The sequence below is a fragment of the Ictalurus punctatus genome, chromosome 19 (assembly GCF_001660625.3).
Source record: "Ictalurus punctatus breed USDA103 chromosome 19, Coco_2.0, whole genome shotgun sequence".
In the NCBI taxonomy this organism is placed as follows: Eukaryota; Metazoa; Chordata; class Actinopteri; order Siluriformes; family Ictaluridae; genus Ictalurus; species Ictalurus punctatus.
In genome coordinates, this window is record NC_030434.2 from 9,116,074 (window position 1) to 9,133,500 (window position 17,427).

General features: G+C 41.1%; 2 protein-coding genes across 4 annotated transcripts; one reads left to right on the forward strand and one right to left on the reverse strand.

The window, feature by feature from the left end:
* Nucleotides 1-2,694: 2,694 nt before the first annotated feature.
* On the forward strand, nucleotides 2,695-13,206 carry si:dkey-14d8.1 (zinc finger protein 354C). Of its 3 annotated transcripts, none has more exons than XM_017494279.3 (7): nucleotides 2,695-2,880; nucleotides 3,301-3,503; nucleotides 3,614-3,703; nucleotides 5,560-5,655; nucleotides 5,763-5,873; nucleotides 7,085-7,208; nucleotides 9,445-13,206. In XM_017494279.3, the coding sequence occupies exons 1-7, from the start codon at nucleotides 2,853-2,855 to the stop codon at nucleotides 11,076-11,078; spliced, it is 2,286 nt and encodes a 761-aa protein (XP_017349768.1). In that variant the 5' UTR covers nucleotides 2,695-2,852; the 3' UTR covers nucleotides 11,079-13,206. The 3 variants fall into 3 exon arrangements, with proteins under 3 accessions (XP_017349768.1, XP_017349770.1, XP_017349771.1); XM_017494281.3 differs by lacking the exon at nucleotides 2,695-2,880 and adding an exon at nucleotides 3,048-3,148; XM_017494282.3 differs by lacking the exons at nucleotides 2,695-2,880; nucleotides 3,301-3,503 and adding an exon at nucleotides 3,820-3,898 and having other exon boundaries at nucleotides 3,512-3,703.
* apex1 (APEX nuclease (multifunctional DNA repair enzyme) 1) lies at nucleotides 12,398-17,333 on the reverse strand. The gene is made up of 5 exons (XM_017494284.3): nucleotides 17,179-17,333; nucleotides 16,609-16,725; nucleotides 14,859-15,025; nucleotides 14,476-14,668; nucleotides 12,398-13,674 (listed from the first exon to the last, which is right to left on the reverse strand). Exons 2-5 carry the CDS (start codon nucleotides 16,667-16,669, stop codon nucleotides 13,160-13,162), a joined length of 936 nt encoding a protein of 311 aa, XP_017349773.1. The 5' UTR covers nucleotides 16,670-16,725; nucleotides 17,179-17,333; the 3' UTR covers nucleotides 12,398-13,159.
* Between the last annotated feature and the right edge of the window lie 94 nt (nucleotides 17,334-17,427).

Consider the following 17,427-nt stretch of genomic DNA (forward strand, 5'->3'; position numbering starts at 1 on the left):
CGTGTGCTCTGCCAAAGCAACCAAAAGAATTTCTTGGAGGAGTCCGTGTTTTGTTTTGTTTTTTATACTAAGCATGTCAAACATGCTCAGGTGGAAAATGAAAAAGATCTTGTAAGCGCTTGTATTAGTGTCAGTAACATTGTTGGCATTGTTAAACAATAGGCCATTCACTTGCTTGGAAACCAAGTTCTAACACACTATAAACACACAAAATTAACCTCATACTGATTTATGAGAATGGTCATTTGTAATGAAAAAAAAAAAAAAAACATATGGTATCTACTTGGTTTGTCATATAAAGGAATCCAAAAGGAAACCCTAACCCAATCCAATGATTTATATAGATTGTGCTTACATTCCTGACCAGGAGTAGCATCCCTAATTCTGCATCCAGCTTCATTCCATTCACCAGAAAAAAAAACTACTTCATCATGGAAAGGAAATGCCACTGCATCGCACTGCAGTTTTTTCAAAGTCAGGAGATGTACAGTTTACATCAAAAGCATTGCAGCCTGTGCAAGTTCATGGAGCATTAATTTCTGTGCTTTCTTGCACTGGTTTAGTAAATATAATGTGCAAACATCTGTAAATATCATAAACATGCATTACCACTACATATAATTGTGTAAATTGTGTTATTCCAGTCAGATTTTCACTTTTATGCTGCGCTGCAGTTAGAACGTTCACAAATTTGGGATTATTCCAAACGTCAGAGTGTGCAATGCAGATGTAGGCTACAGACTGAAATATCACCCATGTACTGTTTATATTATGGGCATATACTGCAAAATACACTATATGACCAAAGTTTTGGGACATCTGACCATTACATCCGATTCCAGATTTAGTCCTCTTCTTTGCTGTTATAATAACCTCCACTCTGGGAAGGCTTTCCAATAGATTTTGGAGTGCAGCTGTGGGGACTTGGTCATTCAGTTAAAAGAGCATTAGTGAGGTCAGGTACTAGGTCATGTTAGTTGAGGGGGTCTGGGGTGCAGTCGGTGTTCCAGTTCATCCCAAAGGTGTTCAGTGGGGTTGAGGTCAGGGCTCTGTGCAGGATACTCGAGTTCTTCCCCTCCAACTTTGGCAAACCATGTCTTCATGGAGCTCGCTTTGTGCACAGGGACATTATCATGCTGGAACAGGTTTGAGTCTCTTAGTTCCAGTGAAGGGAAATTGTAATGTTACAGCATAAAAAGACATTCTATACAACTGTGTGCTTCCAAGTTTGTGGCAAAAGTTTGGGGAAGAACCACATAGGGGTGTGATGGTCAAGTATCCACAAACTTTTGGCCATATAGTGTATACTGTGAATATTGCATTCTGAAGTGTTTCCAGTTAGAAACACTGACAGTGCCATGCATAAATACTCTTATTTTTTATTTGACATAGCCACTGTGCATTCCCAGTGTCCTGTGTAAAGGCCACTTTGTTTAACAGGACAGTATGACGCAGCACCACTAAGGTCTGGTGTAAATTGGGCTTATGGGGAGCTCTAAATTGAATAAAGACTAATATTTTTTTAACATAATAATCAGACCGTTTTAATTATTAAATATGACATAAATATTACAACAGTTTACATACATTGATCTCCTGTGAGCCATCCGCATCTCAGGAAAAGTGAATGTTGAGATCCTGTATTCTATTCTGTTCCATTACAATTTTGTTCAGACAATATATGGCTGACGATATACAGTATGAGGACAACTTATCATCACATCCATATGCAACAGTGCAAACCTGTTCCAGCATGACAATGCCCCTGTGCACAAAGCAAACCCCAGGAAGACATCATTTGGCAAGGTTGGGGTGGAAGAACTCGAGTGGCCTGCACAGAGAAAACTGGTGGGCAACAGACTACACACATCATTTCTTCACTCAGTCTGCACTAATAAGTTGACCAGAGAAATCTGCAGGTGATTCACTAGTTTTAACTTTAATATTAATTTTAATATCACATTCTGGTCGTTTGGACCTTCAGGGGGGTCACCTAACAGTCCATATAACCATCCCTTAAAACTGAGACTGGTGCTGCTTCTGTCTAACCCTCTGTCTCTGAAGTTTTTTGTTAGTCTGGAAAGATTGTTCACCACGACACTTCCCAACCCGCCTACCAAATAGTATCAACGATCGTGTCCCAAACTGTAGCATGTTGAAATGAGTATCCAAGGACTCTTTCAGGTAGATTTTCGAAGTGTGGCACCATGGACACTTTTTCAGCCAATATTACCCAGAACTCTTTGTGCGAGGGAGGAGGAGCTTTGTGACGGATTTCAGAGGATGCACTTTAGAGAGGTGTAAATGCAATGTGGAACAATAACTCAAGGGAACGGTAAATTACATAGTATAAATCATACAAGGCATAATGAATGAAGAAAAGCTGAAATGCAAAGAGGAGTGTACGGTGACAGTGTGCATGACTAGGCGATGAGGTTCCCTCCCGTTACATGACGTGATATTATGTCCCCGTACTCGCATACTCGTTTGCTACACTGTGTACCTTTTCTTCACACAAAAAAAGAGTACATACTTTTAATGCATACTATAAGTTGGCGAACTGGATTTACTAAAATTCAAAATGGCGCCAGGAAAAACACCACCACCTCGACCACCAGTAAGTCACATGACTTGATTCCCCCAAGTCAGTACTTTTTACCTCCAGCCCTGAAGAGGGCGCTCGCGCGTGAAAACACACGCGGAGGGGGGAGAAAGTGTTTTCTGGTTTGTGTAAACTGAGGTGTTTCTTTAGCGTTCGTTGCTTCGGTCAGCTTCACGATAATTAGTATTTCGTTAGTAATAAGCTAATCAGCTAGTAAACGTTTTGTTTCCTCTACACAGACGGCACGGAAATGGCCACCTCGGAGGTCCAGCAGAAAAGTAAGCTTAAAACCTAAAGAAGCTTAGCTGAGGAGCTAAACGCTGTCGAGTGGCGGGGTTTTGAGAGAATACTAAATTGCTCCCTATTGGATATATAGTGTGCTACATTGGGCCGTCGGAGTCGTTATTTGCACACCCTAAGTAGTGCACTTGTATAGGGAGGGAGGAGTCATTTGTAATTCAGCCAGAGTGAAGCTGGCTAGCAAATTGAGTTCCGTCATTACCTGGAATAGACAGTTATTTTGATAGTAATATGACTTAGTCTTGTGTTAGTATTGAGATTCAGATTATTTTAACAATAACCAACGAGTTTAAATACTCTCAGTATTTTTATTTTTATTTTAAAATTATAAATAATAATTAAAAAAAAAAACCCAGCCCAAGTGATCCGAGCGGTGTGTGTTGGTTGCTGTGTTGCAGGTGGTGCACTGCCTCTCTCTGCCCTGCGCCTCGTGGTGCCGCCGCTGCGCCTCATGTCTGCTTTCCTCTGGCAAGTGGTTCAGCGTCGCAACGTCACACAGTACGGCAAACTCGAGCAGTTCGTCCTGCTGGTGTCAGACACAGTGCCAGACATCATGAGTCAACATCTGCTTAATAAGCTGGTCTTTCTTTTAAGGAAAAAGGTACTAATGTGAGCACGCCTGGGTTTACTGCTCCTTTCCCAAATGCCCATCTAATTCGCTGTGATGTTTTGTGTGTGTGCGTGTGTGTGTGTGTGTGTCTTTTCTCGCAGGTGATATTGGAGCTCTGTTTTAAAGACCAAACACCTGATGTGTGGATCATTCAAGCGCATTTGGACACACTACGCAACCTGACTAACAAAGTAGGTGGTGGTGGTGTAGTATATCGTTTGCATGAGGGGGGGACAAACTCGTGTCAAGTTGGTCAGACGAAAAGAACAAACAACAAACTGTCTGTTTATCTGTCTGTCTGTCACAGGCTCACCAAAATGGGACAGTCTGATTGGACACCTATCACCTGGTCTTTTTCCAATCTCACCTCGAGCTGTCCAGTTTCGGTGAGCCTGTGCCCACTGTAGCCTCAGATTCCTGTTCTTGGCTGACGGCCTGAGGTTTGACGTGTTGTGCGTTCTGATGTACACAGAGTACAGAGCACTTATTTAGTGGTGACCGTCGCCTTCCTGTCAGCTTGTACCAATCTGGCCGTTTTCCTCCTCGACCCCTCGTATCGACATGGACTACGTTTACATGGACACCAGTAATCTAATTATTGAGCTTACTCTGAGTAAGATAATAATGTGATTAAGGTGTTTACATGAGTCGCTTTTAGAATACTCCTGTCATGTACCCGTTTTACATGTTATAGAACATAATTAGATTAACGGCACACGTCATTAGGTCACCGCGCTGCACCACACCGTCCGACGTCACTCCAGAATTTCACGTATCAACATACAGTTGGTCTTCGTTGTGGTACCATATACAGTTTTGGGTGTGTTTATTTAATTACACTGCAGGCCTATAGTAGGCAAGTCTGCGGTTTGGGACGCAGCCGTGCTCTCTTGTTCGCGGTAAAACGGTTGAGCACTGCCGTGTGTGATCGTGTCCTGTCGCAAAATGCGGTGGAAACTCTCACACGACGTTAATAGTGTGATTAAGGTGTGTACATGTCTGTAATACACGTCCATAATGCGACTAAAACAGGAATACTCCACACGTCTTAATTCCATTTGTGTTTACTTTGAGTATGACCTTAATCAGATTAAGGTCATTAAAAATTGCTGTTTACATGCTAGTTTCTTAATCACAGTATTGTCTTAATCAGGTTATTAGTGGATTATTGTTGTCCATGTAAACGCACTGAAGGCGTTTCTGTGTTAGAGCTGGCACTCGTTAAGCTTCACGTTTTAAGCATACGCTAGGAACAGCGTACAGTACGTGTGATGCAAATTTCGTCATCAGCAGAGTACGCGCATACTGTACGTGCAGGTCGCACATGCACATTTAATTCCTTTGCACTATTTAGTTGTTCCACAAGGTGGCAGCAGTGACCCAGGGCCGCTGATTCTCAAGGTAGTCGAAGAATAAACGGAAGTGAGTGTCGGTTAGAAAAAGTACCCGCATTTGTATAGTTCTAGGCTTAAAGAGTATATGTATTTGTATATGGGTGCTAATTGTGGCGAGAGATTGCCCAAGCATTGTTCTTCGTGTTGTTGTGATTTGTTCTTCGTTGTCATCTTTCACACCAGAAGACCTGCTTTACTACTCTAGTACTGACTTTTGTAGGCCAGGAGGGGTTGTGCAAGCTGTCGTAACACGCATGCATCGACCGCCTGCGTGCGCATATGTGTCAAATGGAGTATACTTTGAAAGGCTGTGCGTACGACTGTGCAAAAAATGAAGTATACCAGAGGCTTTTGATGTTTTTTGTGCCAGCATTTTCTGAAATTTTTAATCAACGGTGATGTTTGATGTGAATGTTAACTGAAGCGCTTGATTTGTTTTTCTTCTTCTGCTTTGCGCTGCTGCAGCATGATTGGCTGATTGGATAATTATATAAATGAAGAGGTGTCCAGGTGTTCCTTTTAAACTGGATATAAAATCTACCGGGAATAAATATGAGATAAATGGTTTACTTTCACAGTTGTCTGTGTGTTTCCACCAGTTGGTCTAATTTTTTTTTTTTTTGTCTACTGGTTTTATTTGAATTTCTTTACAGAGCAATGACATAGAGAGTGAAGTCATGAATAACATATTTATAAAGACGATCCATAACATCTTGGAGGACACCGATAAGAGGGAGAGCTTCCTGCAGGTTAGACGTGGATCTCGTCTTGTCTTTTTTTTTTGTTTGTTTGTTTTTTCCCCCCAGTACATTCAACCTTGTTACCGATTTACGTTATGCTCTTGGCATGTCCACAGAATGTTCTTCCTGTAGAGTATGGCTCTGGATATGATGCCATCCTGCAGAGCTTAGCCTGGGAGTTCCTAACTCGAGTGGATGAACTCCTGCCTGTGCCGAACCTCAAAGAGGTGGGTCATCAAACCTGATCAATTAAATCACTAGTCTTTAGCCAAATCGATGTCTCATGCGAGTATGCTTCGTCAGACCTCAGTGCAGATTGGAGCTTGGGGGCGGAGTTACATGTAGTAGGTAGAGTAACATGTGTTACTCTACGTTAAGCTTACATTTAAGGTAACACAATTTACAACCGCAGCAGCAGTTGATGTATCTGATTACTGATGTGTAGCATAAAGAGGGTGAAAGTAAGAACATGTATTAATAAATAACTTGCATATTTGGATTGATATATTCAAGAAAATTATTTCGTAATTTGATAAGACAGGACAGCAGTGAAATACGTTTAAGCTACCCTTTTGTTTTGTTTTTTTCCATATCATTCGATATAATGCAGTCACGATGTAAGAATAAAGCTTTTAGCTCAGTAACATGCCGTATAATTTCCTTTCAGTTACCTAACATTCTGTAGATGCGTAGTTATGATATGATATGAAGTCATTCATACAGATGCCTGAATGGTTTAAAATGCTAAATGCTTTATTTCTAATGCTTGGTTGGTCTAATTTTGTGTACATGACTAAACATGTATGTTTTTGTTATACATAACGTGTATACATGCATTGAAAAGTATGGTAATGCATAATGAAAAATAAACAATATATTTTTGTTTTTTTTTTGTGTAAACATGCAAGTAGAAATGAGCTAGTCCATCAATCCATGATCAACTCCTTATTCTCAAATCACTAGACACCATTTTGATTGTTACAGACAAAAACAATATAAAACATTTGAGGCGTAGTAACACTTCCCAACCCACCACTTACAACAGCATTAAGTCGAACAGCCAATCAAAATACTTGTAGATGCGCTCATGCTCCAGATGTGTAGTCATGCCCCAAGTTCCAGTTGCAGTGAGAGGTATGTTATTCATCCAGGTTAAAATTCCTGTGTTTCTTGTAATAACTACTTTTATTTACCCTGTTCATCTGAAATTCTCAGAAGTTTTTTCATTAAAAAAAAAAAATCTCTGTAGATTGTTTGCTGTATGTCAGAAATCCGGTAATCCACTAAGAGTTTAAATGGACAGCGTAAATAAACACTGTAAAAAAAAAAAAATAATGACAGTCACAGCCATGTGGACATTTTATATTATTTGAGAGGGAATTATAGACATTGGGAAGTTTTTAAATCACAATGTAATGTAACGTCTGGATTTCTTCAGACAGCCTCGTGGCTCTGTGGCGGTCTGGCTGCCATGGAGGACATCGTCCAGCCACTCTCTGACCCGGTGGAGCTAAGGGACGTGCTGCAGCATTTCAAAACCAAGAGGCATAAAAACAGAAACGGTAAGCCTTTCGTAGAAACATAAGACCAGGTTTACTGATAACATTACGTTCAAACTGTGGTCCTGGGGTTTAACAGTAAGTTCCCAGAAAGTTGGTGATTTTTCTGATCCTGTCTGGTAACCGTGTCCTGTCTATGGGTTGGAATTAATTCTTCCACAATGAAAAAATTTGAGACATGTATTACACAACGTTTATACAATCAACTTTTTTAAAACTTCAATTTATCTATACACGAACAAATGTAGTGGCGTCAAAAATATCTTTTGGAAACAGGTCGAGTATTTGCGTTGTGATAAATTTCCCAGTCTACTTGCACAAGAAGTCTGGAAACGTCCAGCCACAGTGCATCATTTTTAAAACCGATCAAGGTTCAATTTTTTGCACTCGTGGTTGCTTAGAAGCATTGTATTGAAGTTAGAAGATCTCATGGTAGTCAAAATCGGTTAGGTCCAGTATCAGGGTTTTAGAATCAGACTAGAGCTGAAAATTTAGACAACTATTCCAACTATTTTCAGTGATCTGTGATGCAAAATTACTCAGCTTTTTCTGCAAAAAATAGAAAACTTTTTAATCCTTTTAATTACTGTCCACATCACACAGCGTTTTAAATGTAACTCTCCATCCTTTTCGGCGTGCAAAGGCCTTAATATTACTGCCTATATTTTTAAACATTGTATATACTTTTGCTCTAAATAAGAGATACAGTGCCCTCCACTAATATTGGCACCTTTGGTAAATATGAGCAAAGAAGGCTGTGAAAAATGGTCTTTATTGTTTGATCTTTTGTTACAAAAATTCACAAAAATACTCTTATCAAACAATCGCCAACACAGGTTTATCTAATAAAATCTTTGTTAAATAAAGGTATGCAATGATTATTGGCACCTCCATGAATCCATATGAGAGAAATATATTATAGAAGTATATTCCCATTGATATTTTACAGTTGTTTTAGTACACCCGGGTGACTAGGAACAGGAAATTGTTCAAGCATGACTTCCTGTTTCACAGGGGTATAAATACAAGGTAACACACAGGCCAAATTCCCTTAGTCATTCATAACACTGGGTAAGACCAAGGAATATAGCTGTGATGTGCAGCAAAAGGTTGTTGAGCTTCACAAAATGGGAAGTGGCTATAAGAAAATGGTACAATCGTTGAAAATACCCATTTCCACCGTCGGGGCAATAATTAAGAAGTTCCAGTCAACTGGAAATGTTATGAATCAACCTGGAATTGGACGTGTGTCTATATTTTCTCAACGCACTGTGAAGAGGATGGTTTGAGTGACCAAAAAATCTCCAAGGATCACAGCTGGAGAATTGCAGAAGTTCAGAAAGTCTCCAGAACTACAATCCAAAGTCACCTACATCACCACAAGTTGTTTGGAAGGGTTTCAAGAAAAAAAGCCTCTACTCTCATCCACTACTGGAACTTCTGGATGCTACTGGAACTTCAAATGGGATCGGGTTCTATGGTCAGATGAAACCAAAAGCAGAGGCACGGTGGAGGCTCTTTAATGTTTTGGGGCTGTTTTTCTGCCAGAGGACCTGGACATTTTGTTAGGATACATGTCATCGTGGACTCTTATCAAATATCAACAGATATTAAATGAAACCTGACTGCCTCTGCCAGAAAGATTAAAATGGGCCGTGGTTGGATCTTCCAGCAGGACAATGATCCAAAACATCATCAACATCAACACAGAAATGGTTTACTGACCACAAAATCAAGATCCTGCCCTGACCATCCCAGTCCCCTGACCTGAACCCCATAGAAAACCTGTGGGGTGACCTGAAGAGGAGACTCCACCAGCGTGGACCTCGAAATGTGAAGGATCTGGAGAGATTCTGTATGGAGGAACGGTCTCAGATCCCTCGCCATGTATTCTCCAACCTCATCAGGCGTTATAGGAGAAGACTCAGAGCTGTTATCTTGGCAAAAGGAGGCAACATAATTTATTGACTAAAATGGTGCCAATAATTGTTGCACATCTATATTTAACAGATTTTGTTTTGATAAACCTTTTTCTTGATATCGAGTGCAGAGTATTTTGTGATTTATTTATTTTTTAACAAAAGCTCAAAAGGGTAAACAATAGACAATTTTTCACAGCCTTCTTTGTGCATATTTAACTAGGGTGCCAATATTAGTGGAGGGCATTGTATACTCTGACAGCATCAACCCTCACAGCAAATAAATTTTGTTTTGTTTTTTTTTCTCTCAATGAAAACAGAACCAGACTTGTCTTCTGCTTCCATTCAACAAGAGATGGTGTTGCCTGCCAGTTCTATCCCACAAGAGAAAATCTTGCCTCCCTCATCCATTGCACAAGAAACCTTCATTATCGCACAAGCACTTAGCGAAAATCAAACTGAATCTGACTGTGCAGCAGCCACTATAATGAGCCCCGCCCAAAGCGATACCGAGGAGACGGAGCCTTTGGACAGCGTGGAAACTGAGGTCGAGACAGAACTGCAAGAAGAGGCTGTTTACCAAGAGAGCAGTACAGGGATGTGTGAAGTCCAGCAGATCTACCTCACTGCAGATGGCTCTACAGTTATCGTTTCGGAATTGGACAATGGCGGAGAGGACGCCTCTCAGCTGCAGTTTCTAGAACAGTCAGAAGGAGTGGAGACTTCTGAGGTGAGGGAAATAAGCATGGAGGAGTGGATCTCGCAAATCGCTGGGAAAGTTCTTCCTCTGTCGGTCATGCCCCCTTCCACTAACGTAGACGTCCTTGCGGAGGAAACGGCGTTCATTCCCATTATTGAAAGACCCCCATCTATAAAATCCATCATCAACAGAAAAAGCCCCCCTACTCAAGCAACGGCCAGCAGAAAGGTGATCACTTTGCCGGCCGAGTCTCGGGCGAACCAAGACTTGGGTGAGAAAAAGCACACGTGTTGTATGTGTAAGAAAGAGTTTCGTTACGAATGTCAGTTGAAGAGTCACATGCGCACACACACCGGAGAAAGACCGTTCCAGTGCTCGGACTGCGGCAAAAGCTTCCGATGTCTCAGTTTCCTGTCCAGCCACATCAAAACACACTCACTATGCAGACCATTCAAATGCACGCAGTGTGCCAAGAACTTCCGCAAGAAAGCCGACCTCATCAAGCATGTTCGCGTGCACACGGGGGAGAAGCCATACAAGTGCAATATCTGTGGTAAGAGCTTCTCTCAGAGCTCATACCTGAAGATTCACCGCGAGTGTCACACGTCGGAAAACCTGCACCAGTGTCCACACTGTGACAAATGCTTCCCTACCGCGTTCAAACTGGCGGTACACATCCGATACCACTCGATGGCGCGCTCCTACATGTGCAACCTGTGCGGCAAGAGCTTCATCTACGCCAGCCTGCTTCGGAGACACAAGGGCTATCACGTGGGCGAGCGCAAGTACCTGTGCACCATATGTGGCAAGTCCTTCGTGTACATGTTCGACCTGAAAAAGCACCAGCGCAACCACGAGAAGCCACGCGTGCGTATCCCGTGCAGGTTGTGCCACAAGACGTTTGCAGGGCCCGAGATGCTGCGCTGCCATCTCCGCATCCATACGGGAGAGCGGCCCTTCGGCTGCAAGGTGTGCGGCAAAACCTTCTCACAGATTGGCAACATGAAGAGGCACGAGCGTGTGCACACGGGAGAGCGGCCGTATGTCTGTACCGAGTGCGGGAAGACCTACAAGCACTCGTCGCACCTGAAGAACCACATGCTGAACCACACAGGCGAGCGGCCGTGGCGGTGCACGCAATGCGGCAAAAGCTTCAAGTTCCAAGGGCCACTGAAGAAGCACGAGCAAACGCACCTGGCCGAGCAGGCCGAACAAACGCGAGGGCGCAAAAGGCACGAAACCAAAAATCCTTAAAGGGTGTGAGCACCTGTTATAATATTAGCAGGGTTCTGAATTCCAGTTTGAAGTGTGTATATATATCATAGTCTTCATATATGAAGTCATGTATATCTCCAGAAGCTGGATCAGCTTTCCTAAAGGTCAGAGCAGCGTGTAAGGACATCGGAAAGGTCACAAAATGGTGATGTCTGGTTTAAAGGAAATCAGTGCTGATTAGTAAGCGAGTTGATTTCACTTAAGAGATAAGTGGAAGATCAACGATAAGATGGAACCTACCATAGAAGTCTGGTGGCGCCTACGAATATAAGCATAAACTGCGTATATAAGATCTAGTATTTCAGATTTTGGACTATTTCACACATGGGTGCTTTCATACCTAGAAAGCATATTTTCATATTAGTTATTTGTTTGTTTAATTGGAACTACTTCTTTAAAGTTCTGATCAGAACCACCCGTTATACTAGATCTATTTTTGTAACGACTGCTTTAATCAGGAAAAACTGAGGATTTTCTATATGAGGAACTGTGATCAAGATGAATAAATATTCCCATCTCATCACGGCGTGCTATGCTGCTTGCATCGTACTAATAATAGAACTGAAAATGAATTGTGAACGTGAATCTTTTGATTCCTCGTCCAAAGTCTTCCTTTGAATCAGAAATTAAGGTGGTTATAGTAAAAAAATTAAAAATAATAATAAAAAAAAACTCACCTCACCATGATACAAATAAAATAAAGCCTGTAGTTTAAAATTGTGTATGTATGCAAAAAATGTATTATTATTTTTGTTACTATTATATTTTTATCACGTAGGTATGTCGTTTCTTTCTGTGTCCCATCTATCTGCTGAGCTTTATCTTGTTGGGGTCTGGCAAATGACAACCTTCACTCAGGTGTGCTTTCAACCAAATGACAATAACCCAATGGATTCAAATTGTAGCTTGTTCTCCAGTGCAGTGCAGTGTGTGTGTATACTACATCCTGCCTCAGCTCCATATCATTCCAGTTCAGGTTACTGTCTGTGTGGTTTCATAGGTTCCCCCACCGGGTTCTCTAGCATCTTCTCACCTCCCAAATACATGCAGGCGGGTGAACGATCTACACTAAATTGGCCTTAGAAGTGAACGAATATGCGCGACGGTCATGTGCCCAGTGTTCCTTGGATGCAACACGTAACGGCATACTTGAGTAGGTTCTAATAAAGATAAAGATGGATGATAACTTTTACTTGAGTAACAATACTTTAACATAAGGTCTTGATGACTCACCTCAGTTCAATAGAAGTAAAAGAAAATGTAAAAAAAAAAAAAAAAAAAGACGACATAACAGTGAATGTGTTTGTTTAGCAATTTATTTTTGTCTCAACAGAAGTAACTAAACTTTAAAAAAAAGAAAAGGAAAAAAAAAGCCCCAACTGTTTTGCAATAAAAGTAGGAAGCACCGTGAAGATGATTACTAAGCCAGTCAACTGAAGGTAAAGAAACTAAACAAATCTTAACTACTTCATACCTGAAACTCAGATCGAGAATCACTATTGTTTAAAAAAAAAAAAGTGATTTGAACAATGTTCAGACTAATGAACATTTGGTGGTAATGTTCATTAGTTTTGTGAAACTTCGATTCAGATGCAACATGAACAGTGCTTTGTTTTTGAGCTGGAATACAAGGGGTCTGCTTTTGTTTCATTTCAGTGGACACTGAGTACAAATGTTGGCATTACGTCTGCTTAATGGAATGATACGAGACAGATGTTTCAGAAAAATACACAAGATCAAAGTTTCCATCATACGCCATACTCTAAAGTCAGACTTCTTTTGGAGAGATCATTAGCAGGAACACAGAACCAAAAACAAACCAACCATCATGGGAATAATATCCACAACAAAACTACAAACCCTGAATCAAGTCTACCCTCTGTTCCGTCTTAGCTCTAATTACCGGTCTGGGCTTTTTAATAGGTCAAATATTTCAGGAAAGAGATACAGATATTGGAAGCGTTTGCCTCAACTACACAAGTTAGGGGGGAAAAGTGAAACACCCGCGGCCCTTAGGAAGTAGTGAATGCAAACCCATACTGACAGAAGTAGTCATATGTTTATATAGCCAGATGGAGGGTGATGGGGCAGTGGTCACTCCCCATGGCCGTGTTACGAATCTTGCTGTCGCACAAGCTTGGGAGCAAAGCAGCCGAGAGCAGGAAGTAGTCCAGGCGCCAGCCCACGTTCTTGCCCCGTGCATTCATCATGTACGTCCAGAAGGTGTAGGCGTTGGTCTGCTCCGGATACAGCTCACGGAAGCTATCGGTAAAGCCAGCGGCCAGGAGCTGGCTGAAACCTTCGCGCTCTTCAGGAGTGAAGCCTGCATTCTTACGGTTGCCTTTGGGGTTCTTCAGGTCAATCTCCTGGTGGGCCACGTTGAGGTCACCACACAGCACCAGGGGCTTGCGACTGTCCAGGTCGCTCAGGTATTCGCGGAAATCTACATCCCACGTTTTACGGTAGTCGAGGCGAACCAGACCGCGCCCAGCGTTGGGCACGTATGCGGTAACCAGAAAGAAGGAAGGGAACTCGGCAGTTATCACGCGGCCCTCTTTGTCATGCTCCTCTTTTCCTGCAGGAGGAACGAACGTTCAGGTTAACTGTTCTACTAAGCTCACCTAGAAATTTACTGCAGTATAAATAATTGTACCACAATTTAAGGCATGATATACTTAAAGCAGTGATACAGTAATCATCGAAAGTTTAGTCACACTGCGACTAATGGTTAAGAACATGTATCTAGATATTTCCACCATAAAATCCCGTGGCAGTAAGCCAACTTAAAAATGCCATTTTATGCTGAATTGATTCACCGTCACATTTATCTTCTCATTTTATCTGAGCCAGTATGCTTCCAATATTATTTCTGTGAATTCTTGCAATTTTGTTCAATACTTCTAACAACAACAACATTAAAAAAAAAAAATTCACCCCAGTCAATTAAACCTGGCTTATGATTCTGAGAAACAAACTTTGGAAGCCATGAGCATTTATAGACTTTTAGGACAGTACGAGGATCATAACTGTCCATTGAAGAGCTAGTAATAAACTTAAAGCTCAAAAGATTCATATGCGAAAGCGCCTATATTGTTGTTACCCTTTCCATAACAAAAAAAAAAAAAAAAAAAGCTTACGAATGCTGCCATTTTTGTGAGATGGTCTTTGCTACTGAACCATATTGAGGCCAGGGGTGGAGCTAAACCTGATCCTAACTCATGAGATGCCGTAACACACCAAATTCTCTTCACCCCAATGGACTTTTGGTTCTGCAGCAAGGGATACTTTTGGGTTGGTTTTTTTTCCAGCAACAAAAGCCATCAGAAGCCTGCTCATATGGAAGCGTAAATCAAATTTCAGTGCCTACGGCGCTCACCAATTCCGTAAGTGACATCAAGAGGCTCAGTCTTGCACAGCATGGCCACTCCACTGTAACCCTCTTTATCTTCTGAGCCTGACCAGTACTTATATGGATACTCAGGCATAGATGTGATATCTGCTGGTAAAGCTTTCTCAGCACACTTCGTCTCCTGAAGACAAAGCACATCTGGAGACTCCTGACGCACCCACTGTAGGTAGAGACCAACAAAGAAAAAAAAAAATGAAGAGAAAGAATCCATCACTAGATGGCATGCATTAAGCAGACAGACTGTATTTAAAGAAAATGCAATAAAGATAAAAACACCCACAAGCTTCATATCTGATCTCCCACCCACATGTAAGTCCAAATGCAAACCTCTAGGCCTACTTTACACTTACATCAAGCCCTTTCTTCTTAACCCACGCACGAAGGCCATCTACGTTCCACGAGGTTAACTTCATGTTGGCTGCCCGGCCACTCTTGCTGGTCAGCTTATCTGGGGGATCTTCATATAACACTGGGGCTTCGGGTTCCTTTGCCTTCTTCCCTTTCTTTGTTTCTGGTTCTGTCATTTAGAAAAATGAATGAGGAAACACAGTTCAAACCTGCATGCACACACCATTTCATGAACTGGAAAAGTGTTGCCAACTAGAGTCTGTTGCTAGATTTGATGACTTTTTTGCAACTTTAATAAAAACAAAACAAACAAACAAAAAAAGCCTAGCGGCAAATCTAGCAATCGTTCCCAATCGCCGATCACCGTTGTTGCCAATGACCAATCTGATCACTAGTTCTGGGTCGACATGCTTATCTTCTGAATCGATACCATCACGACACTTGGGTGCGATTCGATATTGCAGTGTATTGCGATTTTTGTTTGCTTTTTTAAACACCAGACCATGGGGAAATTTACAGTACCGATTGTATATGATGAGTCCTATTTACAAAACCATTCTGAGTTTCATTTCAGGAGCATCATGCAGTACGGTACAGGGTGCAGGTTGTATCCCCGCAGATCTCGCTGACTGTCCGCCATTTTTTTCCTCGTTCTCTTGTCCGCTAGAAAGGGATATGACGTCACGTAATACTCAAAGATAACAACAAATACATTTCACCCTCTGCTGGAATACAAGTGGTAACTTCTCTCCACCTCATCTATAAGCAAGCACTAAAATAAAGCAATTGAATATGAATTACATCGATTCTGGAATTTCAAAAATCTATTTCAAAATCGAAAAAATTTTTTATAATAATACTTTTTAAAAAAAAATTGCGAATAGTTAAGTGAATTGATCTTTCCCCACCCCCTACTAATCACCATCATTGCCAATGAGTAATCACTGATAATCACTGTTTGTCCCACTCTCACACTTCTTCATTGTAATCTCTCTTATTGGAGATATTTACAATTAAAACAACTACTCATTCAGTACGTTTACATGGACAAAAACGTTCCGATATTAACCCGATTTAAGACGATACTCTGATTAAGAAACTACCATGCAAACAGAGACTATTGAAGACCTTAATCCGATTAAAGTCATACTCGAAGTAAACACAAATGGAATTAAGACGTGTGGAGGATTCCTGTTTTAGTCGCATTATCGACGTGCGTTACAGACGCGTACACACCTTAATCACACTGTTAACGTCGTGTGAGTCTTCAGCAGTGACGTGTGCCGTTAATCGATCTATGTTCTATAACATGTAAAACGGGAACATGAACAGAATATTCTAAAAGCGACTCATGTAAACACCTTAATCACAATATTGTCTTATTCAGAATAAGCTCAATAATTAGATTACTGCTGTCCATGTAAAGTCACTCTCTCCACCCTACCCCCCCCCGCGCGATCTGCGTTCTTGATAGAAACTATTTTGTAAATATGCATAAGTTTAGTTTGTTCATGGTGCTATGACAAAAAAAAATGATTTCTTTCTATAAGAAATCCGAAAAGTCAGTGATGATAATGAATATATTAATATGCAAATGAGTCCATGACGTCATCTAGCGACTTCTAGCTTTTTTTCTCTCTTTTTTTTTTGCGCGTGCTTTAGCTACTTTACCCTGAAAACAGTTAGCAACACTGAACTGAAATAAACGATTGGGACAACAGCTCAAGGCTAAACGCACTGATTATTTATTACCTGTTCCGTTGTCGTTTCCTGCTTCTGCAGAAGCCTCGTTTTTCTTGGCTCTCTTCGGCATGTTTCCGAGTCTCCACACAGCACGCGCACACAGACACAGACGCACAGCACGCGCACCTACGGGGAAACACGGAGAGTCAGAGTGCTCCTAAAAACACAGGAGCATGCACTTTCGACTTGTAACTTCTGATCTGCGTATTGCAACTCACAAACGGTATTATTTGTGCAGCCCTACAAGCCCTGAGCATGCACCGGGGTTACACAAGAGGCTTTTTGTAAACAGTTCAGATTATTGATCATCAGTGTGCACTGGGTTCATGCACGAACCAACAATTTAACGACCGCTTGCTACCAGTGCTAAATAATAATAATAATAATAATAATAATAATAATAATAATAATAATAATAGCCTGTAGCTAAACTAGCGGCCCTGAATGGACTAATAACGGAAGCCGCACGAAAACAACTATTATTTAATATTTCGAAATTAAGCACGTGCTATTACATTACTATATAAAACAATTATTTGAGGGGGAAAAGAAAAAAACAAAAAAACAAAAACCACTTACCAAACACAGCCACAGTTAATAAAAACTACAGTAGTTCCGGAGTGATGTGCTCTGCACGGCTCTAAAGCTTTGTGCTCAGAGTTTTGCACATGTTCCCCAGCACAGTGCTGACTAAAGTTTTGCCTGACTAAAAAAAAATATATATATATTTTATACACGCATCAACTTATTACTGTGTAAATTCTTCAGTAGACATATCAATCTCTTCTAAATAATATAAACCGATTATGTATTATTGTCTGGAGCACT

Excerpts from the sequence above, each read along its gene's own strand:
- si:dkey-14d8.1 (XM_017494279.3), top strand. The coding sequence starts at position 2,853 with ATGGCCACCTCGGAGGTCCAGCAGAAAA. Across the intron at positions 5,656-5,762 it reads AGAGGGAGAGCTTCCTGCAG|AATGTTCTTCCTGTAGAGTA; the intron begins GTTAGACGTGGA and ends GCATGTCCACAG. Across the intron at positions 7,209-9,444 it reads GAGGCATAAAAACAGAAACG|AACCAGACTTGTCTTCTGCT; the intron begins GTAAGCCTTTCG and ends CAATGAAAACAG.
- apex1 (XM_017494284.3), bottom strand. The coding sequence starts at position 16,669 with ATGCCGAAGAGAGCCAAGAAAAACGAGGCTTCTGCAGAAGCAGGAAAC. Across the intron at positions 15,026-16,608 it reads AGGAAACGACAACGGAACAG|AACCAGAAACAAAGAAAGGG; the intron begins GTAATAAATAAT and ends TCTAAATGACAG. Across the intron at positions 13,675-14,475 it reads TGATGTCACTTACGGAATTG|GAAAAGAGGAGCATGACAAA; the intron begins GTGAGCGCCGTA and ends TTCCTCCTGCAG.